This window comes from Poecilia reticulata, linkage group LG4 (genome assembly GCF_000633615.1).
Source record: "Poecilia reticulata strain Guanapo linkage group LG4, Guppy_female_1.0+MT, whole genome shotgun sequence".
NCBI classification, from domain to species: Eukaryota; Metazoa; Chordata; class Actinopteri; order Cyprinodontiformes; family Poeciliidae; genus Poecilia; species Poecilia reticulata.
In genome coordinates this window covers 25,974,669-26,002,111 of record NC_024334.1, presented here as the reverse complement: position 1 = coordinate 26,002,111, position 27,443 = coordinate 25,974,669, and the positions used below count along the sequence as shown (strand labels likewise).

The following is a 27,443-nucleotide window of genomic DNA, read 5'->3' as shown; positions in this document are numbered from 1 at the left end:
ATGTGGTCTAAAAAAATTGGTTTTGTTTTTAGGCCTACATTATTTGAAAATGTTATTTTAATGAAACTAGTATTTTAATTTAAATCTGTTTTATGGCAGTATTCTACTTCTATTAAAATATGTTGTGCTATTGAAAAGAGTCACTAACTGAATATAAAAACAAGTAGTAGAGCAGTAAAATTATCTTTCTATAGATGGACTTTGTTGTTCATTTTCATATAGCATAAACATGACAAAAATAAAAATATCGTTATTTAAAATGCTCTAGTAAAAATGTACGAAAAATGTATATGCCTATTATTTTTGAAATATCTCAAAAGTAATCTTGAGATATGACACTTTCTTGAACTTTTTCAATTTCATGAGTATTTGAAAATATTAGAATTCAGATTCTTAACTTTATATATAGTTCCTTTCTCTAAAATTTCAACAAGAACATAAAGCATTAACTTCAGAGTTAAAATAAAAGAAATAGAACAATTTCACATGCATATGTATGAATTTATATAGGGACAAAGAAAAAAAAAAGTTAATTGTTATAAACGTTGTAAACAAAATGTTTTACTTATTGGCTCATCCTTCAACTTCAGAAAATGTGCAAATACATATAAATCGTTTTTCCCAAATATGTGAAATTTCCCATTGAAATTAAATTACAAATCCACTTGTTTATTAAATAAAAGCACAAAATGTAATAATATCCACCGTCAAAAAGAGGCAGACTTGACTTTTCAGGGCTCTGGACCTTTAATTCCTCTGATTCCCACATGAGAATCTTCAACACTCCAGTCAGCTGACTTTAGACGCCATTTTGTCAGCCATTTCCTACGCTGATCCATTGCCAGCGTCTCTGCACAGCTCAGGACGCCCCGTCCGGCCTCAGCAGCTTCACCTACCCACCCGGGCTCGGTTGATTGTAGCAGACCGCCAAACGCCACTGTACCCGGGTGGATGAGAGACTAGCCCAGCGGGTCGGTCGGTTCGGTCTGCACTCAGAAGGACCGTCTCTGCAAGGCGCTTGGGACGAGGGACAGAGCGAAGCGACACAAGTCACAGGCAGACATGGCTTTGAAGATTGTCAAAGGGAGCATCGATCGGATGTTCGATAAAAATCTCCAGGATTTAGTACGTGGCATTCGGAATCACAAGGAAGATGAGGTAAAACGAGCACACTCGGCCACCTGGAACACCCAAAAGCAAACATTTAGCAATGTTTTTCCTAATTCAACTCATTTTAGCATCACCGTTATACCGCGACTAGCTAACCAACGTTAACGGCTAACAGTGGGTAAGTTAGCCAGACGTTAGAGCCAGCGGTTAGCAAGGTAACCAGCCGGGGTTTGGCAGCCGAGTTAGCTTTGCTTTAATGACATCTTTTTTTTTACAGAATGAAACCCACAAGGTAGTTTTCAGAAGCGTGTCAGGTGTTTTACGAGGTCGCTTATTGCAGGGCTGATATTGACAGCTGGCTAACAGTTGGAGGAAGAAGATGGCAGGAAGAAGATGGCAATGAATCACAGTTTACCAGGAAATTACTGCTCAGCATAGCTGAGATCAAAACACACTGAAGGATTACTGAACTGGCCTACAGGCCACACACTGGGGGGCAGAGCAGGCTTCCCACTGGCTTTAATGCTATTACATGTATGATTGTGGAGGGAAAAAAACAACAACTAATTAATAACGTACACTAATATGTTGGTTTGGCCTCTAAATAGCAAAAATATAAAGAAAAACATGCCTCCTCATTTTCATTGTGCTGTACCTTGCAGCCAAAGCTGAGGAGCTTTGTGACAGTTACATTTTGACCCCCCCTGTAGCTACATTATTGTGTATTCTTACTTAACCTTTAACCCAGGGGCGAAAAACATCTCCATTCTGCTAAAACAGAATAAAATCACAACAATTAAACCTTTGTCGTACACATAATCTGCGTCTGCAACGAACTCGAAGGCAAATGTCCTAAAAAAATGTTTCCGCAGTTCACCAGTAATTTCCTGGTAAACTGTGATTCATTGTCATCTCCTTCCTCCAACTGGTTCTTAGAGCGAATGATGGGGACCTTGTTGAAGCAGCGGCTTCGACATGCACAGAGCGGCCTAGGAATCAGGCTGCCTGTGTTTGATGATATCATCCATGTTGCAGCTCTAGGAGCAAAGGCAGACTTTGGCCCCCTCACAGTCTCATCTGATGGGCAGAATTGTTTCGCAGCAACTAAACCAGCAGTTTCTATAAAAAAAAACAAATCAAATGTTCTAAATAAAACTATGGGACCTGCTGCGTCCTTCAAGCCTCTTTGGGTTTGATCTCTTGACTCGGATCGTGGTTTTGTACTCGGCGACAGTTGTAACCTAACCCTGGTCGCCCAGATAAGTTGCCGGTTGCCCAGCCGACAGTGGACAGTTTGCTAAAATATTAATACTACGTCTCTGTCTTCCTGTGAGTGTGTGCTAACCGTGGGCAGCCCGCATTTTCTCATGCTCTCCGTTTGCTTTTCACATGGGAGCGAGATCTTTCACACGGTTCATTCATTCGTTCCCTCTTTGGTGTTTCTGCACAGACAGCAAATTGAAGAAATGCGTGAGGATGCCGCTGAACAGTTTAGGGAACCCGTATAGGAAATTATTCCGAGCCGTTTGTTGGTTTCTTCTGTTCAAAGAAAGGAAATGGGACGACTTGGAGAACTCGCACGCTCTAGTAAAGTTCCAGCCCTGTTTAGGTAGAAGCCACTGGTATCAGTGTGCTGGCCTTGCCCCAGTTATTTGAGTTATTTTGATTGGTTCTGAGCGACATTGAGTAAGACCGTCTCTTCTTGTGCGATCTCTGGAAAACGCAGCGTCTCCTGGATCGTCAGCAGCAGAGCTCAGCAACCCTTGCCCCCCCCACCCTCCTCCTCCTGTCACTGTGCTGTCTCATGACTGCATACACATGACCAGCACACTCCACATAGCTATATGTGTTTGTTTAGTGGGGTTGCCCCTCTCAACACAATGGCTGACTTGGTTTCTTGCATGAAAGCTGTTGACTCCCCACTGCTGAATTAAATGAATTGTTTTATTAAACCCTAATTGAATAATGTATTCTATTTGTTTGGAGATGATCTTTTCAGGATTCTAATTGTTTTAATTTGTTGGCTGGTTCGACCTTTTTTGCAGTTGCATCCGAATGATTCAGAGCTTTTCGCAGAAGTGGTAATTATTTCAGTAGGTTAAAAAGTAAAACTTGTTGAATTGACCGTTGTCTAGCAGAGTCCTTATCAGCCCATCATAAGAAGTGTAAGCCACAAAAGCTGTTCCTAAAGAAATGGACTTTTCATAAGAAGTGTAAGCCACAAAAGCTGTTCCTAAAGAAATTTACTTTTCAGTGCTTTGGCTTTGTCCAAGTATAAGAAAGGAAAGTTAAGTGGAAGGAAAAGGTGTTGTAGCACCCAGGAGTCAGAATATTCACCTGGATAGATTGCTGATGTGTTGTGCAGTAATTCTCCAGTCAGAGCTCTGAGGTCAACTTCTCAGTTGCTACTGAAAGACCTGTGGAAAAATGAACGCTAATCAAGATTCTTCATTCATCATCATTAAGTTGTAGAAGGCTCTGCCTCCTCATATCACCGTTTTTAAATATCTTCTTAAGAAACTCTACTTTGTGTTTTCTATTTATTTTTAAAAGAAATTGTTGGAACTTCAATTCCAACTATTCAAATGAGTTTATTTCACTTTTTTTTTTAATTCAGGCTAAATGTACTCATTTGGCCCATTCAATAATAAGCTGTATTTCAATGTGCTTTTTGAAAAAAGTTATCATTCGACACCAAACAGCAGTAATAACTTTCACTGCAAGTTAAAGTTTTGAAGTAATAAACCAGACACAGATTAAACAATGTCCTCTTCCATGTTTTCTGCTTTATTTTTTTACTGCTTTTTACATTTTTTTTTTATTGGAAGACAATTGTATTCGATTACGGCTTGACGTGTGACTCGGCTGCCTCCCTGAGCCAACAGTAGGCGCGTCAATAGATGCAGTCTTGGATGGAGAGCGACATGAAGGGCAGGACTTGTGCAAACTGTTTACTTAGTTCCCCCTTCTGTTGACTGACTGGAGAGCGACAACAGAACAACCGGGATCGTTGCAGCCGGCTTCTGTTGCTCGGCCGAAACATGCCGCTCCGGATATTGCTCCACCTAATCTGATCTGGTGTCTTGCTTTTGTCTGTTCTCCCCTCGCCCGCTCCTTTTGTCTGTCCGCAGGCCAAATACATCTCCACGTGCATCGACGAGATCAAACAGGAGCTCAAGCAAGACAACATTGCTGTCAAGGCCAATGCTGTGTGCAAGCTCACCTACGTAAGATCCCCTCTGCCTGCTCACTCCGCCGCCTGTCACTTCTGCTCCGCACATATACACTCACGCACACACAGATGAGACTCTGTGTAGCGCTGGTGGTTTAATCCATTCCCTCCCTGCTTCTTCTGGTAGAAGACCATGTCCTCGTTTTTAAGCGCCTGCTAAAAATGAAAGCGTTGCTCCATGCGGTTTGCAGGATTAAGTATTGATGTGCATTCCGCTGCAAGACACGTGAGAGAAGCACAGAAAACTGTAGTCAGTTTTATTTTTGTCTTGTTAGACATTGTGCAATATACTGTTAATCAATTTGCAGTTTTTTTTTAAGAGAGGGAAAAAAGTGATAGAATCTGATTATGTTCGGTTATTATGAATATATGGTGTTATTTATCATTGGAAGAAATGATGTAGATGGAATCACCTTGATATGCAGAACAAAATGATTGTGAAATATTTCTCATGGCTTCTTGTAAAGCTTTATCAGGTGAACTCTGTAACATTGTAGCTGCTTGTAATGTGTTGCAGCTGGAGATTTCACCACTACTAGCAGCACAATTTCCAATTAAAATGTAATCAGTTTTGTTTTTATTTGTAGATTGCAAACGCATCGAGGTTTAAACCTCCGTCCATTTTGCCGCCTTTGCTCACATTCAGAGCTTTACAGTTTCTGTATTTATCGCAGACACAGTTTAAAGCCGCCCCCTCTTCTCCTCTTATGCCCACCGTCTCCGTCCCGTCTGTTTTACAGCTTCAGATGCTGGGCTACGATGTCAGCTGGGCCGCTTTCAACATCGTTGAAGTCATGAGTTCCTCCAAGTTCACATACAAGGTAGGACTCCGGTTGTGTTATTGCTGAGCTCATCTCGCAACAGAAAGTGGCTTTTCTGAAAGTTTTACCGTGGATCCTCTCTGGGAAATGCGCTGTTCAGGTACATTCCTGTCAGCTTGCTGATGAATGTGTTTGCCTTCCTTTTTGCAGAGGATTGGTTACTTGGCAGCCTCGCAGTGCTTTCACGAGAGCACAGATGTCATCATGCTGACAACCAATCAGATCCGAAAGGTCAGCGATGCACCTGTTTTGTGCGCCTTGATGCTCATGCTTTGTTGTGAGCTGACTGGTTTTCATTAAATCAATAATTTTTCTTTCTGTTCTGGCTATATCCCCCCCCCCTCCCCGCAGGATCTCAGTAGTCCCAACCAGTATGACACAGGTGTTGCCCTAACAGGCCTGTCTTGTTTTGTTACCCCTGATCTGGCACGGGATCTCGCTAATGACATTATGACACTGGTGAGTCACAGAAAATGTCAAGTTTATCTGCATGGCTCATCCTCCAGTGTCCTGTTGTTTTTCTTTTTGTTTTTTTCCCTGCCCTGGATGTCCGGTTTTCCCTCTAGGCCTTTTTTTTTTTTTTCAGAACAGATCAGAAATGTATAATATAATGTATATTTGAATAAAACTATTGTATTTCTCATTTTCTTTGCTGTTTTTTACTCAGATGTCCCACACCAAACCCTACATCAGGAAGAAAGCTGTGCTGATCATGTATAAGGTATTTTTAAAGTACCCAGAATCTCTGCGCCCCGCTTTCCCAAGACTGAAGGAGAAACTGGAGGACCCAGATCCAGGTAATTACCAAGACATGTATTTAGTTTATTGTACAGAAAGACATTTTCAATCAGTTTGTGGTGCTTATTGGAGGCGTATGTGATGGCACTATGATATGTTGCCATCTACTTTATTTACTTCTACCCGTCCATTAATGGAACTGAGATTCAAATGTGTATTCTGGCTTTACCTGCTACACATAAAACATAATTGTTATTCTAAATTTTGTTTTTGGTTGCTCTCGCATTATTATCATTGGGGATTTTTCCCCCCCGCTATGCACAATATACACACTTTGAATCGAATTGACATTGCAATCACACTGGCTTTTTTTCCCCCTCTGTTTAATTATTCTCTGCTCTCTCAGGTGTCCAGTCAGCAGCCGTCAATGTGATTTGTGAGCTGGCGAGGAGAAACCCAAAGAACTACCTGTCTCTCGCCCCCCTTTTCTTCAAGCTTATGACCTCCTCCACCAATAACTGGGTTCTCATTAAGATCATCAAACTGGTAAGTTAACAGGACGACTGGAGCAGGCGCATCAAACGAAAACACTAGAAACATGAGAATTCTCAACACTAGTAGGTCCGGAGCAAAGAAATAATCCGCTTCAGTGCTTTTTGTTCTATTGTATTTGTTTTTGTGTTATGCTTTTTAAGTATTTTTGCTATTTAAAAGAGTGCATGTACACTGAAAGAGGAAATGATGCCTCTTCTTCCCACAAGATCACATGACACTTAGGATACTACAGATAAAGGATTACCAACAGAGTCGTGTCATTTGCAGCTTTATAGTCAAGTTTAATCTGTGCTGAAGCTTTCGCATGGAAAACTGGCAAAATCCTCACACTGTAGCTCCAATATTTAGTTTGACAATATTGTCACCCTTTTCCTCTCCTGACAGTTTGGTGCGCTCACGCCTCTGGAGCCAAGGTTGGGGAAGAAGCTTATTGAGCCTCTGACAAACTTAATCCACAGGTGAGATCAAAGTCCTGCTTATATTTTTTTCCTATGGATGCTAAAATATTCCAGTTTGAGGCAAATGAATCTGTTCTTGCTCTTTAACTCATCTTTCTCTCCCACAGCACCTCTGCCATGTCTTTGCTGTATGAATGTGTCAACACTGTAATTGCAGGTGAGTACTGGGAATCTGTGGGGAATGCATTCAACAAATTATGTTTCTAAGGAATTTGACTCGTAGACTTAAACCACAACTCCTACTGTTGCGTTTGTAAGCACCGAAAGTTAAAAATGCATTTTGCCATCTAGCAAATCTCATTTATCCAAATATGTAAGTCAAACTTCTGTAAAGATTCCAGACCTGAGCTAATCGCCTTGTTGTCTTTCATTGCAGTGTTGATTTCTCTGTCCTCTGGGATGCCCAACCACAGCGCTAGCATCCAGGTAGGGAGCTCCAGCTTTCCATCGCACCTATTTAAGTTTGCATGGAAATTGCGCTCAATGCAATCCTTTCCACTCCAGCTGAATCATAATGCATGATGAGCAAATGGTCTGTCTGATTGGAAGGCCAAAAGACATTTTTCATTCAGCTCATTTTTCTGTGATCCGGAAAGATAGCTACTCTAGATTTTATTTCATTTTTTTTGCATATTTCCTTTTGGGAATCAGACCTGGTGTGGAAAGGTTTAGATCATTAATTCCTCTGCTCCCTTTGTTTTTCTCCTGTTCCTCTCTTTCTTTCTCTCTCTTTCCCACAGCTCTGTGTGCAGAAACTGCGAATCCTGATAGAAGACTCGGACCAGAACTGTGAGCCCTCTGTCAATGCCTGCAGTGTGTCATTTTCTCATTGTCTGTGTGTTTCTGACTGTGGAACAGTCGGCCCTCGTAGACGACCGGACCGTAGACCTCCTGACTCTGGATAACTCGAACATTATTGCACTTTTACTAAATTAGAAGGCCTGCTTGGAATACCATTGTTCCTAAGCAGCATCTGCAAATTGCTGAGTTTGACTGTGAAGAAGCTTTCACTGTTCTTTTTCAGACTGCTTTAGTTTGTAGCTCTATAACCAGCCAGTTTGGGGGGGGGGGGCGGCTTTAAGCTGAACTTGTGTATCGACAACAGTTTTGGTGTTTACGTTGTTGTAGTCAGCCATTCGAGTTATCCGGACATCCATTTCTAGGTAGTTGTGTGTGTGCGGTGTAGACAGTGGATCTCTGGTGGTAGTATATTAGAATTTGAGGTTTAACGTTTTGTTTATCCTTTTATCTTCCCCCTGGTTTTTGAGTTAATGAGAGGAAAGGAAAAAATATTCAAGATATTTTGATCAAATGTGGCTTGGTTTTAGAGCATCGTTGTTGCTCCTCAGAACCAGATGTCTGGTACGTCTAGACAGCGGCCTGTACTGTGACGCAAAACAAATACCTTATTATGGGAACTAGAGGTGGTAAACCTCGCTGCTGAACCTGCTTTGTATCAGAGCTTTGGAGATCCGAATAAAGATACTGACAGAGAAAGCACTGCCTATCAACCAAAAATGGAAAAAATGTAAAGCATGCATGAATATCATGACCCTTTTTTTTTTTTTTTTTTCTCCCCTGGTCTTCAGAGGTGGGCTCTGTTTTAGTCTTGCATCTTGCTTTTATCAGAAAATCTTTGAGAGATTTTAGAGCAGAACAATGCTAAAGTTATTAAATTGAGCAAGTTTTACTCTAATTTGCTCAGTTTTGTGATCAGCAGGTCAAATAGTGAACAATTGTAAAGTTTTCTAATGTATTACAATTAAAATCCCACAGATTCTCATCAATAAACACATCAACCAACCGCTTAGTTGTAGTTGTTCATAAATGTCGGATAAAAGTTAGGTAAATTTGCTTTTTATTCATAAATGAGGATAATATTGAAAATCATCATTTAAATCTTGGATTGAAAGCTCCTTCTGTGGCCAGACTTAAAAGAATATATAAAAATTTTGAAATCTGCATCTCTAGTATTTTGTGAGAAGCAAAGATTAGGCTCTAACATGAATCTATTTTTACTTAAATTCTTAGCTTTCATTTTAGGAAGACTTGCTCATAACCAGTTGAAGAGAAACGGCTCAAATGTGGAGCTAATTCAGGGTCCTAAAATTATTAGTTCCCCTTTGGGAAAATGGTTTTAATGTTTACAGAACAAACTTACACACTAACAAGAGTATAACCAGCAGGCTGGCAAACTTGTGTCTTACATATAAATGGACAATGACAGAGTAAACACTAATACATATTCAAGTTGCGTTTCTTTTTTTCTTTTTTCTTTTGAGCTACACTTTGTGAACTTTTTAGCTTAAATTTAGAAACTGAGGCTTTGCTGCGTTATTTCAATGAACAGGAGTAAGAAATGACGATGTGGGAAAACTGACTTTAAATGATTTATTCATTTTGTTGCCCACAGTAAAAGAAAATGCGTTGTGCAAAAATGGATCCCGTTGCATGATATAACTTGTAAAAGATGGTATTAATCGTCATCTGCTGTTTTTGTGAAGTAGCGACGTCAGTGGCTGGCCGTTTGTGTGATGGTATTCGCTGCACCTAGCCTCTCCTCGCCCAAGGTCACTGCTTCACGTTTATTGATTGAGAAAGCTGAGAGGCCTCATTATTCCCTGCCCGACTGACAGAATGCCTATTTTAGAAAATCCTTTTGGTGTGTGATTAACATCTGTCAGGGATTTAAAGGATAAATCAAAACAAAACTAGTCTCCTGTGTGTACGTGTGTTTGTCCTTTCCATTGTCCTGTGTGTTTTGTGTTCCTTTTTTTCCTTTTTGAATATGTAGCTTGTAGTAGGACTTAGGTTATATACAGGATGATCTCAATGAATTAGAAAATCATGAAATGAATTTATTTCAATAACTCTGTTCATGACAGAGTGATCTAAGTGTTTATTTCTCTTTAGTTGTGATGATTATGGCTTGCAGCTAATGAAAACGGAAACTTCTTGAAGAGTCTTTCCTTCGCAGTCCTCTTGAGGCTGTTACTTATGCATAGTGTTCTACCCCACTTTTTCTGTCCACTAATCTTTCCAGCAATGTGCTTTTCTACAAGAGAGTGTGGGTGACTGCAGAGTCGTACCTCTTCCTATTATTGTGCACACGAGTGCAATGTTCCTATATAAAAATAATTCAATTGCTCTTCGGTAACGTTCACATTTTCTGAGAAACGTCAGTTTAACGTTTTCCTCAGTTGTTGGCCATACTCATGAAAATGAACTGAATTTTTTTTTTTTTATATATCAGTCTGTGTCTAATTATTCTCATCAAGATGAGTTTTATTCCTTCAATGGAATGACTGAAGTATTTAAACTTTAAAAAGCCCTTTCAGGGTGAATGCATTTACAGCTGGACTGTGATGCAGCTTAAAAGGACTGAGATTAATAATATCCATATAAATTAATAATTGGCTGTCTAAACAAATTGTGTATCAGCAGGCATAAGAACTAGCAAAACATTAGGAGCTGTAATCTATCAGGTTCATCGTATGAGGTTGTGCATTTTCATCTTTGTGCAGTGAAATACTTGGGCTTGCTCGCCATGTCCAAGATCCTGAAGACTCACCCCAAGTCTGTCCAGTCTCATAAGGACCTCATCCTGCAGTGTCTCGACGACAAAGATGAGTCCATTCGTCTCAGAGCGTTGGACCTTCTCTACGGCATGGTATGGAGCCGAAACGGCACACCACACTGTTTGACCCATGTATGCCGTATGTGAACATGCATGTAAAAGCCATTTTCGTCTCGGTGAGATGTGTAAAGTGAAATGGGAGGGAGCACAAAGATGTGGAAGCTGACATTAGTATCAATGAAAGTTGATAACACAGCAGGGTGGTATGAAGAAAGTAGTGCTTGTTTTATCCAGAATAAGATTAAATCTCTATCGTAAGGTCAAGAGTTTTACAAAAATTGGAAGTTGGCAACAAAACCGAGCACATTATGAGGTTTGTTCAGGATGAATAAACGGGAAGCTCATTGAGCTCGTGCATGGAGTAAAATGTGTATCGTTAGCCTCAGCAATATGTTTTTGATTTGTTGTCTTTTTAATTAAGGTAAGAGACATTGAATCAAACCTTAACTCGTCATTACGGGTCGCATTTCTGCTTCGTCCAGGTTTCTAAGAAGAACTTGATGGAGATTGTAAAGAAGCTGATGCTGCATGTGGACAAAGCCGAAGGAACCACTTACAGGGACGAGCTTCTCACCAAGATCATCGATATCTGCAGCCAGAGCAACTACCAGTACATCACCAACTTTGAATGGTTTGTTTTGCCATTTGCCTGCGCTCTTTTCTGCCTCGCTCAGAGTTCGACTTGGTTGGATTGAACACCGCTCGCTGCCCTGTGCGTGACTGACAGGTACATCAGCATCCTGGTGGAGCTGACCCGATTAGAGGGCACACGACACGGCCACCTCATCGCCTCTCAGATGTTGGACGTCGCCATTCGGGTGAAGGCCATACGAGTGTTTGCCGTCGCTCAGATGGCCACTTTGCTGGACAACGCCCACCTGCTGACGGGCAACACGCAGCGGAACGGCATCTGCGAGGTTCTGTACGCTGCGGCCTGGATCTGCGGCGAGTTCTCTGAGTGAGTTTGTGTTTCCACACGCAATGCGCCGAGCGGAGGACGACTCCGAATGCGGGCGGTTATGTAAATCGTATCGTTTTGGCAGACACCTGGAGAACCCGACGCAGACGCTAGAGGCCATGCTACGGCCCAAGGTGGCCACGCTGCCGGGCCACATCCAGGCTGTGTATGTTCAGAACGCAGCCAAGCTGTTTGCAACGGTGCTGAAGGGCGAGGAGGGGAACACGGACAGCACAGCTGCGCAGGAAGCCAGCCAGCTAATGATAGACAGGCTGCCGCTGTTTGTGCAGAGCGCCAACCTCGAAGTCCAGGAGAGGGTGAGACAAACGGGGAGCTGAACGGGTCACACCCAGACAAACTAATCTGGTTGAGTATGTGCAATGCTGACTGGCTCATCTTCTGTCTTCAGGCGTCCTGCATCCTGCAGCTGGTCAAGTACATCCAGAAGCTCCAGCAGAAGGACGTGGAAGTGGCAGAGGAAGTCAACGCGCTGTTTGCAGGAGAACTCAACCCCGTGGCCCCGAAAGCGCAGAAGAAAGTTCCTGTTCCTGAAGGGTCAGTGCGTTTTTTTTTTTTGTTTGTTTGTTTGTTTTTGTTCTTTACCATGTACCGACATTCACAATTATTTTGACTACTGAAGTGTGAAAATCTTTGTATGCCTGTGAAGCCTGGACCTGGACGCCTGGATCAACGAACCGCCTTCTGAAAGCGAGTCTGAGGACGAGCAGCCAAAGGCGATTTTTGCGAAGGAGGAGCCGAAACACTCCAGACCCCGTCACACGGAGGTGGACGAGAAAGAGCTCGCAAGGGTACGCATGGAGGAACGCAGCAGCTGCACATTTTACCGGCTTCACTTTGGTGCAGAAGACTTTGCTCCCGTTATCTGCGTTTCATTATTTAGTTTAAGGCAGTGGTTGATACAAGTCCTCTTTTTTTCACCTTCAGTTGCATATTCGTTTGACATTCTCAATTCTCAAAGATATAGTATGGATATATTCCCAGGCAGTGATTGTTTAATGGAAAAAAAAAAGTATTGATCTTTAGCTCAGTGTTTAAACATTATTTATCTGCCTTCTCCTGTGGATCCCTGCTTGTGCTAAAACGGAGTAAGGAGGTTATTCGTGGATTAATTCATGATGCGGATTTTGTTTCTTTCCCAGAGGAGGGAAGCCAGAAAGCAGGAGCAAGCCAACAATCCGTTCTACATCAAGGCTTCCCCGTCCTCTCAGAAGGTATGTTGATCACTTTTTTACTCATTTTTTATGAATAATAGTGCTTCGTTTTACACTCTTTAAATGAAACACTGAAGTTAATAGGCAGTTTAGAAACTTAAGGATATATATTTTTAATCATTGTTCTTTTGTTCAGGATAATTTTAGAAGAATGTACAGTATGGGAAAAAAAATATTTGTATGCCCAGATTTTGTTACGTCTTTAGTCGTCAGTGGAATACATCCAATGTTCTGCTCATCCATATGTCCATCGTCCAAGTTAACAGATATTAACTGCACTGTAATGAAGTTTTTTCTTTTTTTCTTTATTTATTTTATTATCTGTAGGTGTACCAAGAAGCTCCTGGAGTGGAGCACATCCCAGTTGTGCAGATTGACCTCAATGTGCCTCTCAAAGTCCCAGGTGTGGTCAAATATCATAACACTAATAAAAGAAATGTTAAAATAAAAGCATCTTAATAGTTTAGTTAAATTAGTCACCAAAATCATATTTAAAATGACTATTCCACAGTGGGTTTTTTGCCATTCTCTTGCTTCTTGCCTTCTTTCATTTGTCTCATTTATAAATGACGCCTCTGTTGCTCAGGTCTGCCTATGTCTGACCAGTACGTGAAAATGGAGGAGGAGCGCCGTCAGAAAGAGCGAGCAGAGAAGAAGAAGAAGGAAAAGAAGAAGAGGAAAGAAAAGCGCAGCGGACGAGGGAAGAAACACGATTCGGCTCCGGAGAGCGAAGAGGACATCACTCCGGCTCACATGGTGGACATCGTTACAGAGGAGATGCCAGAGGTAGGCATCCTGGGAGATCGCGATGGTCAATTAGAAACGCCATGAGTTAAGTGCCGACCCAGACGTCAGTTACTACTACTACTGTTTGGCTTTTTATTTGAACTCTTCGCTCCTACCTGAGTTGATCCATGAAACCACTAGTAAATTAGGAAAAGGAAACTGATGCATCGAGCTGAAGCAGAGCAGTAAATTCACTAAGATACGAAGTGGTGCTTGCAATGCAGAGATAACATTGCCCTAAAAAAACTGGAATATATTAAGAATTAGAGTTTATTTTTATTTTTAAGCCACATCAGTGCAGATAAATCATCACAACTAACCCACTGCTGACATGAATGGCTTTTTATGAACTTGTATTGATGTTACTCTAAATATCTTGTGTAGCTTGGTGCCTCTCTGATTGGAGAAAAAAATCAATGTAGATGTCTGAGATATTGGGAAACTCTGTTTAAACTTTGTTTTAAATCAAAAAGCGCTTTTGTTGACATTTTTTGGGCATATTTTACATAAAAGAAAATACTTTGGGGAATACGTTGCATCATTATTGTTACGTTTGAGCCCTACAGAGTAATGGGAATCAGGATTTCTTGTTAAAATCGATATTTTGCCAAGCTACTAAGTCTTGTGTTAATTGCTGTATCCTCTTGCTGCAGAATGCCTTACCCAGTGATGATGATGAAAGAGACCCCACTGACCCCCACAAAGCTCTGGACATCGACCTGGACAAGTGAGTCCACATGGCTCTGATCCCGCTTCAGTTTATGTTCTGACTAGTTTAACTCTTCGTTTCAATCTTCAACTACATCTACAAAACAATCAACCCGCTTGGTTTTGGTTTTTGTTTTTTTTTAGGACTGGGAGGCAACTTGCCAGAAACTGTATGGTTTTTTTTGTTTGTTTTTTTCCCCTTTTCTTTTTTTGGTAATTTTTATCTTAAACTAGTCCTAAAATAGGTTTTTTTTTCCTTTTCTTTCCACTTTAACTCCTGTTTCCCAACATACTACAGATTTTAGCCTTAAAACACCTGATTATTATATATTTTTTCTTAAATACTTTGGGACTTCTCTCAGTGGTCCTTGATGGATCACCTGTGCCACTAACACGGCTCGACAGTCTGGAGCAGATTTGAAAATCTCAAAACGAATTTACCTGCAATAAAAAAAAGCTGATGTGAGAACCACCGAGACTATTTAAGCTCAAAGCTGTTTGACTGAGCTGAAGCCATACACGTTTAAACAGACGAGCTAAAACATCATTAGAGAAGCGCAAATAGCTTCGACGCTGCACTTTGTGTTGAGATTTCTGACCAAAGCATCAAAGTTGATGCCACTTGGTCCTGTCCTTCCTCACACTTCTCATTGCTTTCTGCTTCCTCTTTCCTGTCCTTGCACACAACCATCACTGCCTCTCGGGTGTGGGCAGTTTGATGGAGTCGGCTGGGCGCAGGTGAGTAGAACCCCAGCAACAGGAAGCGGGCTTTGACTGCACACAGACGGGCTTTACCGGCTTTGTCTTTCCGCTAATAGATGCCTTTATACTTAATGCAGCTGCCTCGTCCTTTTCTAGTCGAAGCTTGCCCTACCTGCTTCCTTTCTTTTCGCTCCCTGCCTTGGGTTTTCTATAACTAGCAGCTTTGGACAATTTATCCAAGTCCTTGTTCTCTTACCTTGATGCCTCCTCCCTTCTTTACCGCGCCTTTGCTCTTAACTTGACAATATCAGCATCTTTTAATTCCAACAAATGTTTTGTTTTCTTTCTGTGCTCTTTAAACTAAGACTATCAATAAAGCAAAGCATACAAACACATTAGTTGGCATGTTGGTGCTGATATTTTCAGGTCTTAATCTGTCCTCCTGGTATAGGCTCTCAAAATAATGTTTTTTTTTTTTTTGTTTCCTTCAAATAATGATATGGCGCATGCTTTTAGAGGCCTCATCACATGCGGTACATGCCTTAATGCTTCTGTCCACAGTTCCCAAGTCATACCTGACTGCTGGTCCTTTGATGTGCCCTTTGATCAGTGCTAGCGTGTACGTTTGAAAAGCATAACATCAATTGGTTCTCATTCAATTTTTCTATTTAACCCTATCTGCAAGACATCCTGGAAGAGGTTGAAATAGTTAGTTTTAGGAGTGGAACGTACTTTCAAAGGAAGTGTTGGACAGTTGTTTACAAATGAATGCGTGGCCTACAAATGCGTTTCAAGCTAGAGCAGTATGTTTTCTAGCTTTTAAATTTAGTTTTTTTTTTACCCAAAAAATTACAAAATGGCGTCTGACATCGGACAGAAAGCGTTGTCTGTCCATAGATCTTCGCCAGCAGCGGGACACACTGCATGCTGGCCTAGCTCTGAGGGTGAAAAGACACAAAGACTTGTGTGGAGAAATGTTCCAATGTCTAACTGTCTAATGCTTCAGGCTTGGAGAAATAACACAGCTCTGCATTTTGGAAAACCGGAATGTGCCCGAGTATTGCTTTCTGTTGCACCTTGTATTGTTGGCTTGCAAAACAAACTAATACTCAATAGTTTTCCAGGTCTTGGCACCAAATCCAGGTGGGTCAGTTGCGTAACAAAGTCTTGTGAGTAAAGTGATTGGTTTCTGTACATTTTGCTTTTTGTTCAGGCCGCTTGCAGACAGCGAGAAGCTGCCAGTCAGGTCACATCGTGCCGCCGAGGCCCAGAAAAGCCCAACAGATGGAGAAACTGAAAATGCCACTTTGCCGGAACCCAAGAAGAAGAGCAGCAAAGAAAAGAGGGAGAAGAAGAAAGACAAAGAGAGAGATCGGAAGGTGAAGGCGTGATTTTGATCACAAAGACCTACACTCTTCAGGCTATCTAGTATCACAAGACAGACTGAATATCTAAAATTGTTAATCAGATTTGTAAAAGGACATCTTGTAAGCTGTCAGCTGCTTTGACTTTGTTCTTTAGCCTGACTAAAACATGAATCTTTTTTTTCCTTTTGCTTTCGCAGAAGAGCAAAGATGAGAAAAAGAAGAAAAAACACAAACATGAAGACAAGGAGGAGGATCTCCTCGGGGGTCAGGCTGACGAACCTGTGCTCCAATCAGAAGAAACGAGTCAAGTGGCAGAACCGCCCGCTTCCTCTTCTACCACTGCAGAGGTACTTTCAAAACAAGTCTAAGCCGAAAAATGACTAGCATCTAATAGAAATTAAAATCAAGGTGCCTTGCAAAAGTTTTCAAACCCCTCAGACTGGTTTAGGGTTGACGCATTACAGAAAATGTCAAACTTGATACCAATACTGAGAAAAACACGCAAGACTGTATCACTGCAACTGTTTTTCTTTCCTTTTGAAATTGTCGACTTCAGTCTAGAACCACTGTGTTTAAAATTTAGTCGTTTTTATTATCGGCCACACTGGCTTCCAATTCATTTGTCACTGAATAGATGAAATAATGAAAGGGACGTGCTGATCATTTCGTCACTTAACTTAGTTGAAAACGGAGTCTTTGCTGAGGCACGTTACCCTGTTGATTCATACCTGCAGTTATATCACGATGTGCAGGAACTTTTCAACTTTATTATTGCAGTGTTAGTTGTAGCGTTGCCCCTCGGCTTTTTTGTTTTGCGGTTTGTCAGCCTCGTAGGCAAAATGAGCAACGCTTCTGCATTTGTCTTGTCAGCCAAAGAGGGCTGTGAAGACTCTTCAGTAACAACCAGGTTGTTACTCAAGTTTTAAACTTCCTGCAGCAGCAGCAACTCAATGTATTGATTCTTTGCGCTGGTTGCTCTGATGATCCTCAGAAGGATCTAAGAGTTTCTGTAGCACTGCTGTGTGACAATGACTTGTTTTCTATCGATTTTGACACAAATGAATTTCATTGAAGACTGTTTTCTTTTTTTTTTTAGTCTGTATTATATTAAAATAGCTCTAATTTTAACAACCCCAATTTGACTACATTAACACACCGGTGGATTCTGTTTTCCTTCCACTTTGATATTATGCGCTACTTTGCTGTCCTGTCGGACATTAAACTTCTCTAATGTAACAAAATATGAAGACGTTTAAGATGTATGAATACTTTTGCAAGGAGCTCTAAACGAACCCACGTAATCAGAAACACTATAGCATAAATATTACAGTTGCTGTGAAGAAGATCGCATGTAAACAGATGTTTTGATCGTTTTCCCCGACTCAGCACTTCCATTGCTTCTTCCTAGCCTCTCTTTCAACCAGCTCCTCTGGTGTAGTATCAGCTTCCTCTTAGCTGACTGCAGTCTCTTGCCAAATGCTTGATTTATTCATGAAATAGTGCAGTGTAGTCTCTTGTCTGTTTTCATGAATAGTGGTAAGATACAGAAACTGTGTGGCCCTCACCTCCTGCTCCCCCCTCTCCCCTCCCTTCCTCTTCTAGGTATCGGATCTGGATTTCTGGCTCTCAAACGCTCCAGTGCCCTCTAACACCCAGGTTGAGTCATTCCCACCCTCCCTCTCTCTCCACACCCTTCTGTTCTCAGTTTGCACATCCCTGTTTTATAATCCTGTGTTTCATGGACCTTCCTCACATGCTGGACCATACACTGTTTCAGTGGCTTCTTCCGTTTTTGTCTCCCCCACTGCCCCCTCTTCCTACCCACAGGTCACATAAAAGTCTATCCACTCCCATTTTTAAGTGCACATCTTTTTCTTTTTTTTTTTCTTCTAGCATGTATGTCTGTGTACTGTATGTGTGTGCTAGTGGTTCCGCGTTAGTTCCTGTTTTGCCCAGCGGGTGTCCTTCTGTTATTGAGATCAAAGTGGGAATTTGTTTTTGTTGGTGTCCACGCTGCATCGTGATGCGACTTTTGAATCTTCCTTAGCAGTCATGTGGATTTTTTTTTTYTTTTTTTTTTTTTTTTTTTTTTTTTCCTTGGTCCGTTGTGTTAGTTTTAATATTAGTCCTGGGAGTATCACCTAGTGAGAGGAAATCCCTATTTGTGAGACTAATTTTGTGGTCAGAAATGTCTCATTAGAGATTTTTTGATGAAGTCTTCCATGATCTGAGAAAAACTCCTAAGCAAGGACTTACTTTCATAGGACTCTGGATTTTGTGTATATTCAGCCTTACAATAGGCATGTTTACTTGTAAAAGAAAAAAAAACAACAATAGAGCATTTTGCAGGTGTTTATTTTATATTTTCAGGAACATTATTATACCTTTTATAATTTTTATTTTTGGCAAACGTATGAATAATTGCTTCTTTAAAGAAAACGTAGAGTTGAGCAAAAATGTACTATAACATTTTCAGGTAAGTGTGCCTTTTGCACAGCTTGTTATTCCTATTTAACAAAGTAGAATTAACTTGCTACGTCAGGTTCAGGTGCTGCTTGTAACTGTGATGACAGTTACAAGCAGCACCTGTCATTTTTCTTCTAAGATCTCACTAAAGTGACTTTAAAGCATAGGAGTAACGTGACCGAAAATCTTAGCGGTTTTGAAGTCGTAGCTCTTTAAAACCTTTGTCCTCCTGTTCTGCTAACCGGGCCTCCACCAAACACATGCAAACTTTTCATTTTGTCTTGTTCCTTTTCTTGCGTCATCTCATCTGTAAGCGGTAGAAAAACACGAACATGCTACACTATTAAGTAGAAGTTGCCTTTTGATGTCCACAAAAACGTACTTTTACATATTTAGTAAACTGATTTGTGAGGACTTGCTAAGTAGAACCGGTGCTGTCAGGTGTCTGGATCTTTATCCTGGAGCTCATCAGCCCTGAAGAAAAAAAACAAAATGTGTTTTTTGTTTCTGCATCAACTGTCTCTCCAGCAAAACGGATCGTATCTGTGTATATGAAATATGTTACTTAGATCCCGCCTGGCCGACAGTTTAAGTGTTTTCACCATAGTTTGTGTGGCTGGTTAATGCAGTAGTTTTACACAGCATATGACGCAGCGAGGCATGTTTACCGTCCTTCCTAATTCACTTACCTCTTCCGACACAGATGTGGCAAACTCGGCCGTATGTGTTTGTGGCTGCTCCTGCTAATGCATTAATCTGGTGCTTTGTGTTTGGGTGTGTTTGTGTGTCTGAGCAGGAAGCAGCAACAGTAGTAGCAGCAGCAGCAGCCCCAGCGGCCTCCGTCACAGCACCAAACTCCGAGCCAGACGAACCCAAAGACACAGAAATGGAGGAGATGGTGAGTCACGCTGATAAGGTGATCAAAGTTAAATGTTTGGCCGCAGCCCTCAAGATCCCAGTTTGCGACACCCTGGCAGGGTTTGTCGCATTGGCAGCTCTCCTTTCCAACAAGCTGGGATGGATGATGTGACATAAACCTGATTGCATCTGTCGTGTTCCTCTGCTTCAGCCACTTTCACTGTTCAGTTTTTAAGTATTTACTTATTTGTCCGGTCTAACAGTAATTTGTGGCTGTGTTCTGTGTTTTAATGATTAGAAGTCCTCAAAACACAAGAAGAAGAAGCAGAAAAAGGAGAAGGAGGAGAAGGAGAAGAAAAAGAAGAAGAAGCATCACCACCATCATCACCATGGTGACGGTGCTGGAGACGAGTCGGTTCAGAACGGCACTGTTGAGGAGGAAGAGCCCCTCCCGGTCAGTGTTAAAGCAGCAACTGTAAGGTTATGTGCCAATGAGTTTTTTTTTTTTTAATACAACCCATGTATTTTATCTGCCAAGTTAATTATTATAACATGTTCCTTTTTCTCAATTAGCATCTGATCCCAAAGCCAGAAGAGCTCAAGGAGAATAATTTATCATCATTGTTTTGCTAGCTCTGTTCAAACTCACTTCCTGCTACAATCACACTTTTGCATATTAAACATCAGTGGCACAAAATGGCTGATGTGACCTGAGCTTTTCTCTCCTTTCAGCCAATGTCCAATTACTGCCTGCTGGCTGAGAACTCCTACATCAAGATGGTGAGTGTCTGGGACGTTTTCTTTTTAAATCTCATTCACCGTTTGGCATCAATATGTTTTGATTTTTAATGAACACGAATGATTCTCAGAATTTGGACTATGTTTGGCCTTCAGTCTGACATTAAGAAACAGTCGGTACATTTGCCTTTGTTGCTGATTGTTGTTCATCTTAGTTTTTTTTTTGTTTTTTTGTGTGTGTGTGTCATTAGCTAAGATTACCCAGGTTTCCGCTGCTGGTATTTCATGTGATAGAGCTACACAAAGTGGCAACTGTGCAAAGTGGAATGAAAAGGAGACATTGTTTTCCACAACTTTTCATTCCACTTCCCTACTGTATGACATTTTGTATTAGTCTGTCTAGTCCCAATACAATGCATTAAAGTTTATGAAATATTGATGTTTTTTTTCCTCCCCGAGGCTCTAAATTCCACATTGGATTAAAAATATTAATTTATGAGAAATGCAAAACTTTTCCAACACACTGATGCACTGAGTAAATGAGCTGTTTTCATGTGAAAATGTTAGCAATGGTATTTGTGTTCTGGATTTTCTAATTATCACCTAAAAAAACAAGTATTATAAAATAAGAGGTGGGAAAATAAAAGCCTAAATTACTCTCCGGTCTCTTGCTCTTTTTAAAGATGATGGAAGATGCTGACGAGGTATTGCTCACCATTCTGTCAGTGACAGAGTATCTTCTAAACTCCTTCCTAGATGTGCTGTTCTCTGTCCTTGTTGTTTCTCACAGACTTGCCCTATGGGTCAGAATACATAAAAGCCTCTGTGGAGTGTCGCTTCAGTTTCTAAGGCTGATGTTTGTCCCTGTGTTTATCTTATTGTGTTCAAACTGGTTCTATGAAGCCCTGTGTCCTCTCATTCCAAACTAATTAATCTAATTTCCTGTGTTTCTTGAAAGTCTTTTTTTATCTTTTTTTTTAGTTTTTTTTAATCCAAGTTCTTGAACTGCTTCGTGAATGAATGTTGTGACTGTGACGTAAAAACCAGTTTGGTTACCTGTCCTGTGTGTCCTCCAGGTGTATGACATCCAGGGGAACCTGCAGGATGGCAGCCAGGTGGTTGTGTCTGTCATATTTGAAAACAAGTGCAGCAGCTTCCTCAAATCCATGGAGTTCAACGTCTTGGACTCTCTGAACTCCAAACTACAGAGGCCAGAAGGCTCGGGTCCTCACGACGGCCTCGTCGTCCCCTTCCAACTTCCTCCAGGTCAGGAAGGATTTGCAGAAAGCCGCCTGTGAAAGTCCACTTGGGCTTTCTAACAATTTCTTTTTTTCTGTTGGTGAAGGTGTGTCCAATGAGGCACGGTTTGTCTTCACTGTGCAAAGCATCGTAATGCCACAGAAACTGAAGGGAACTCTAACCTTCATTGTTAAGGTCGGTATTAATATTCACACGAACAGCGCTGTATCCATAAATAAAACTGAAGCATTATAGAAGAACCGCAAGAACATTTCTACTGCTCAACTTATTTTTGTCAAAGTTTTTATTTATTGTCTGTATTTTCCTTCTTTTTCATTTTTTTTTGAGCCAGTTATAGTCTACAGATGATTTTTTTGTTGTTTCTACATTTATTTGCACACTTTTAATTCAGTCCTCAGACTACTCTGTATACATTCTAGAACTTAGTTCCTATCCATTTGTTGTTTTTTTTTAATTAAATACCACAGAGGATGTCATTTACATATTTTACCAAAACAATAAAATATATTTGTGTATTGTTTTTATTTTTGCAGAATGAAGACGACTCCACTCATGAGAAACTGGACTTCAAACTGCACTTTACCTGCACCTCCTACTTAATCACTACTCCTTGCTACAGGTGGATGATTTAAACCCACCCATGTACAAATATTTAAAAACGATTGTCTTTTCTCAGCTCAAAGATGAAAATGGTTCAATAACATAATTCCTGATTTATTTGGGCCCTCAAACCACTTTACTGGCGACACAGTCTGATGTCCATGTGTTCAGCTGAAGCTGGAAAATAAACTCGCCTCACCTTGAGCAAGACTCAGGGTCGTGAACTCTGTGTGCTTGTGGGTCTAAATGTTTTGTAACCTTCAACCGTGTTCTTCATGCTTTTGGGACTTTTTGTGAGTTTAGTTGTCTCTCTTTGGTTTGACACGAACACTTTTGGAATGTGCTTTACCGATAACTGCTGAACATTTTGTCTGCCGCCGCAGGTATGTCTCGTAATCTGGTTTGTTCTTTTCAGCGACGCTTTTGCAAAACTGTTGGAGTCGGGAGACCTGAAGAGCAGCTCAGTCCGGCTGGAGGGAGTCAACATGCCCTTCCACCATCTGCTGGCCAGGATCTGCTTCCACCACCACTTCTCAGGTAGCCTTTCTGCTTTTAAAGTTTAAATCACGTTTTTCTTTTTTTTCCATTTGTGCGAGACCGTAAAAGCACCCACACCGAGTTATTCCACCAACTCTGTTGTAGTCTTTTAAGTGGGCAAGTGCTTGCTTAGCACAAGCGCCTTCAGTTTCTACTGCCATCAGCATTAGCTGCAGCGCTGACGCTTCAGTGCTGCAATAACTCCAGTCGGGGTCTGAGAAAAAAAAAACATGCAGTTGTTGAAGACTTGAAGCAAGTTCCTGGAAAGTAGTTAAAATATTCGGAGGTGAAAATTTTAATCTCACAAAGTAGTTTTTGTTTTTATTTAACAGGAGAGTAATAGGAACTCTGAGCTTCAGCTTTACTAAAAGTTACATAAGAATAGGAATAACTGAAATAATGAGCTGCATGTCTCACATTGTTGGTCCACATTCAGCTCTTTCTTATTTTATCTACATTTGCCACTGATGTTTTTTTTTTTACATAAATACTGAGGTTGTTTTATGTCACAGGTTGGTCTTTATAAATCACACCTAAAATGACAAAACAATGTATGATTATAGATTGTTGTTTAAATCAACTCTTCAAACCCATTGAGCATTCTTTACTTGAACTATGGCGTGAAAAATTGTTTGATTCTGGCCCCTGATGTTGTCGTACTGGTTAGGCATGAACTTTGACATGCATATTAACAAAGGAACCTGCTCTTGTTTCTTCTCTCTTAGAAATATTGCCAAAGCTGGAAATGATCAGTTTCAGGATCCTTTAAAAAAAAAAATCTCATTATTATAAAGCCCTAAATGGTTCAAAACTTTATATCTGTCTGACTTGCTTCACTTGCATGCTCCAAGTAGGTCCCTGAGGTCAGCTGATCAGGATTTACTGCTTTTCTCTCATAGAAGACTTAGAACTAAAGAGGACAGAGCCTTTGGGTCTGTGGCACTGAGATAGTGCAATGCGCTTCCACTGTGTGTAACAAGATTCAACAACTTCAGACATTTTTAGAAACTGCTTAGAACTTTTTTTTTTCCTCAGCCATTTATAAATAAATCCCAAGTCATTGCATTTCACATTCTTTGAATTGTTGTCTTTGTTTGCAAGACCTTTTTTTTTTATGCTTGTATTCTATACGTGTCTGTATTTTAACTTGCACAGCGCTTTTGTGTCTCCTCTTTGAGAAGCCCCACATAAAACTGTTTTTCCTCACTTATAAGTGAACAAACAAAAATCAATGCCAAAGAGGGACCATACCAAGAAGTGACTACAGAAAGTTTTTTTTTTTTTTTCTGAGCCAAGAATCTTTGCACAAGTTTTACTTACCTTTACTAGGTGTTGGTTTTTGTCAGAGCCCCCTAGTGTTTCATGTACACTAAACTTTGTAAGGAGGCTTCGATTATTAAGAAATTATCATTTGAAGCTTATGCAACTCGCCATTGGAAAAGTCAACCTTTTCCTGTCTTTTCGGCAGTATTTCAGCATCAGGCTTCTACTGGGAGAGATGCTCTCGATGACATAATGAGGCTTCTGTCTGAAAAACCGATTAAAATCTTACCTGTCAAACCAGTTGGGAGTAGCCAGGGGTCCACCACAGATGCCTCTTTAATGGAGAAACAACCTGAATAATGCTGCTAAGTTTATTCCCCTTGTGATTCTTTGACTAGTTGTGGAGAGGATCGACTCCTGTGCCTCCATGTACAGCAGGTCCATCCAGGGTCACCACGTCTGTCTGCTGGTCAAAACTGTAAGTGTGTCTTTGCTTGTTAGCTGTGCCTTCATTGCCATAGTTCATTTATATGTAAAAACATGTAACCAAAAGAAAAAAGGAGACGATTAAAAGCAGATGTCATTTTAGGGCCACCACTTTTGTTTAATTAAAACCAGCATGGAGTTTGCTTTAATGTGTCCCAAGACCTTTTAGATTTTGCATCATTTCAAACAAAATCATGCTGATTTGCTGTTTCTTGTAACTAGAGCCTCAGATCTTTGTTTTAAAATGTTAAACCTCATCATAAAATGTTGTCTTCGTTGCTTGTCCTCTTCCCAGTCTGCTCAGACGGTGTCCATCGACGCAAAATGCGACGAGCCGACGCTGCTTGGGAATGTGCTGGATGAGATCAAGCAGACCTTCTCTCAGTGCTGATTGTTTCTGACGGCCCCAGGGTGCACCCGGCCCCTCCATGCCACCCACTCCCCTCATTATAGCAACACAATCACATTACGAAACACTGCGGCTGGCACCTCCAGCTTCACCCTATTTATTAGTCCTCGAATTTTCAAGATTTCTTTCTCCTCACATCCTCTCCGATTCCTCTACACTTTGCTCTTTTTTTCCCCCCTTTTTTTATTTTTTCCTCTGCACTCTCAGCTCTGTGGTCACTCAGCCTCGCTCTACGTTGTTTTACAGACTCGCTGTCTACATGCATCGTCTTCTCTGTTGTGTACCATGATTTTTACTTGTGTTTCCCAGCTCCTCCTTGCTCTGGATTGCCTCACGTCCTCTACTCTCCCAGGCCTTATCCCTCCGCCCTCCTGCCCTGCTGGCAGTTCATTCTTTGACAGTCGTGTAATGTAACAACTGGATGTTTGCTGTTGATGGTTGAATTGTATTTTTACTGTTTGAGGTTTTATGTTTTTGTCTGTAGTTTGTTTTTGTTTGGCGTATGGGTCTCTTCTTCTCCTCTTTTGTTTGAAGCCTGTCTTCGCCTTCGTCTCGACTCCTTACATCCTTCTTACTGATCATCATTGCAGCTCTGCTCTGTGGGCCTGGAAAAACAATGTGACTGACTTTTTTTTTTTTTTTTTTTTTTTTTCCACCTGGGTCCTAGCTGGAAAAAATGTAGTACTCTAACTTGGTCACCTCAACTGGTATATGAAGACTAAACATTTGGGGGCAGCTGCATTGCTGATGGAGCAGAGAGAAAACCAAAGCTAAATACACTAAAAGGCAGGGAGGTTTAAAGGTTTAATAAAAAGCTCTATCCCTAATTTCTCATTGGTCATGCTCAGAGCACGTGGTGCTTTTAGAAGCAAAGAAACTTAGTGGGTCGATGGTTCTTAATTTCTTTTTTTTCTTTTTTTTGCTCTGTGCCTTTTCTCCTACACTCTACTCAAGCTCTTCTGAAGAATTGACATATCGTTCCTTCCATGAATTAAATGGATTTAAGTAGTTGATAATAGTGACGGACGCCGTTCAGGCTCTCTACGGTCCAGTATTAGTTAAATTCCACCGGGAGGAAGCACCTGCTTCGTCGTCTTGTGTTCTTGTGAAATATTTCCGCCTGTGCCACTCGAGTGTTTGCAGCACGATTGTTCCAGCCATGTCAGCCGGCACCCAGGTGACATCCCCGATGTTTCCCTGCCCTTCGGAAAGCCGCCTTGCCTCTTTTCATGCTCCGTTGTCTTTTTGTCTTTTTCCCGCCCCAAGGAAAAATTTGCCTCCTCTCACAGAACCTTTTTTTTTTTTCTTTGGAATAGAGTTGTTCATTTTTGACTTCTTACCCCGTTTAGCAAGATAAAAAACTAGTTTGTTCATATATACTGTTAAGCCCCTCCTTTGCATCAGTCTGCTGTTGTAGATAATTTTGATGTCTGTGACCATCGGGGGCAGCCATTCCACTTGATATTCAGTCTAGTTGTAGAGTCTGAATACAGAGGTGATCTGTTGTTTTTCAGGAATGTCAAAAGAAAACGATCATGTATGTATTCCTCGTTCCTGAAAACAACCTCGCTGAATCCAAGAGAAATCGTCTCCTCATTCATTATTATGATCATTGTGTGCATAATATTAGATTAAAATGTGTATATTGCATGATTAGGAATGTAATTTTTATTTTTTCTTTCTGTTATTGTTCTATCACAGGACACGCTTATACAAAGTCATTCCATACTGTCTTTTTTTTTTTTTTCCTTTCCCCTGAATATGTTTTGTTTACTTGATCATGCTCTATTTTCGATGGCATTGTGTTTTTACCTGTTAAGACGTGATATCACTGAATGTTTTAAATTATTGAACACAAGGGAAGGAAGGGTTTGGTGTCATGAACACCGAGGGCACAGGGCTCAGAAAACCAGTTTAAAAGTTCACCTGAAGCAGTGTACGGTTAAGCAAACCGCTCTCTCAACTCTTTGGTTAGTTTATTGTGAGGTCTTCTTCCACATTTGGCTTGTTACAATGAAATATACGCTCGAATGAAAGATTTTCAACAGTTATTTTTGTTTTCCTTTTCTTCTCCATGCTCAGCTATCAAACATACATTGTAAATGGTCATGATGTCAAGAGGACGACATAAATTATATACTCTCCCTTTAAAGAAAGTCCATCAAAACTAGAAATAAATTCTGGGAGAAGCTTCTGTAGTCTTTTTTTTGTGTTACAAAAAATAAATCATTAAAAACTTGCATATACCAAATGGCTTTTTTTTTCTTCGTCTTTTGGCTTTATCTGAACCCTGTCTCTCCCCAAGCGGTGTTTTTTGCTGGCTTTTTTTTTTTTTTTTCTCACCAAAATATTTCAGATCATCAAAACATCAAAACTTATTACATAATAACCCACAACATCTAAAGGACACATCATCACTTGCCAAAGTTATGGTCAGTGCTTGTAATTTTGCAAGAAAATGGTTAAATCCATGGTGAAAACCAGTGCTAAGAGAAAAGACAACAAACCCTTGAAAACACCTT

General features: G+C 40.8%; 1 protein-coding gene across 5 annotated transcripts; it reads left to right on the top strand.

Moving 5' to 3' along the window:
- The first annotated feature begins 800 nt into the window (after positions 1-800).
- ap3d1 (adaptor related protein complex 3 subunit delta 1) lies at positions 801-27,172 on the top strand. 5 transcript variants are annotated; one of them, XM_008406933.2, is made up of 35 exons: positions 801-1,158; positions 4,242-4,337; positions 5,083-5,163; positions 5,314-5,394; positions 5,515-5,622; positions 5,831-5,960; positions 6,308-6,447; positions 6,841-6,914; positions 7,022-7,071; positions 7,291-7,340; positions 7,655-7,703; positions 10,439-10,584; positions 11,034-11,182; positions 11,279-11,509; positions 11,595-11,826; positions 11,919-12,064; positions 12,177-12,318; positions 12,670-12,741; positions 13,069-13,144; positions 13,328-13,527; positions 14,181-14,254; positions 14,950-14,973; positions 16,151-16,316; positions 16,502-16,651; positions 17,907-17,960; positions 19,567-19,668; positions 19,927-20,082; positions 20,361-20,408; positions 21,050-21,070; positions 21,443-21,632; positions 21,712-21,800; positions 22,160-22,245; positions 22,642-22,763; positions 24,425-24,504; positions 24,808-27,172. In XM_008406933.2, the coding sequence occupies exons 1-35, from the start codon at positions 1,063-1,065 to the stop codon at positions 24,901-24,903; spliced, it is 3,807 nt and encodes a 1,268-aa protein (XP_008405155.1). In that variant the 5' UTR covers positions 801-1,062; the 3' UTR covers positions 24,904-27,172. The 5 variants fall into 5 exon arrangements, with proteins under 5 accessions (XP_008405155.1, XP_008405157.1, XP_008405158.1 ...); XM_008406935.2 differs by lacking the exon at positions 14,950-14,973; XM_008406936.2 differs by lacking the exon at positions 17,907-17,960.
- The last annotated feature ends 271 nt before the right edge of the window (positions 27,173-27,443 follow it).

Coding starts and splice junctions, on each gene's coding strand:
- ap3d1 (XM_008406933.2), top strand. CDS start 1,063: ATGGCTTTGAAGATTGTCAAAGGGAGCATCGATCGGATGTTCGATAAA. Junction 19,669..19,926: donor ACACAGAAATGGAGGAGATG/GTGAGTCACGCT, acceptor TTTAATGATTAG/AAGTCCTCAAAACACAAGAA. Junction 21,071..21,442: donor TGATGGAAGATGCTGACGAG/GTATTGCTCACC, acceptor TGTGTCCTCCAG/GTGTATGACATCCAGGGGAA.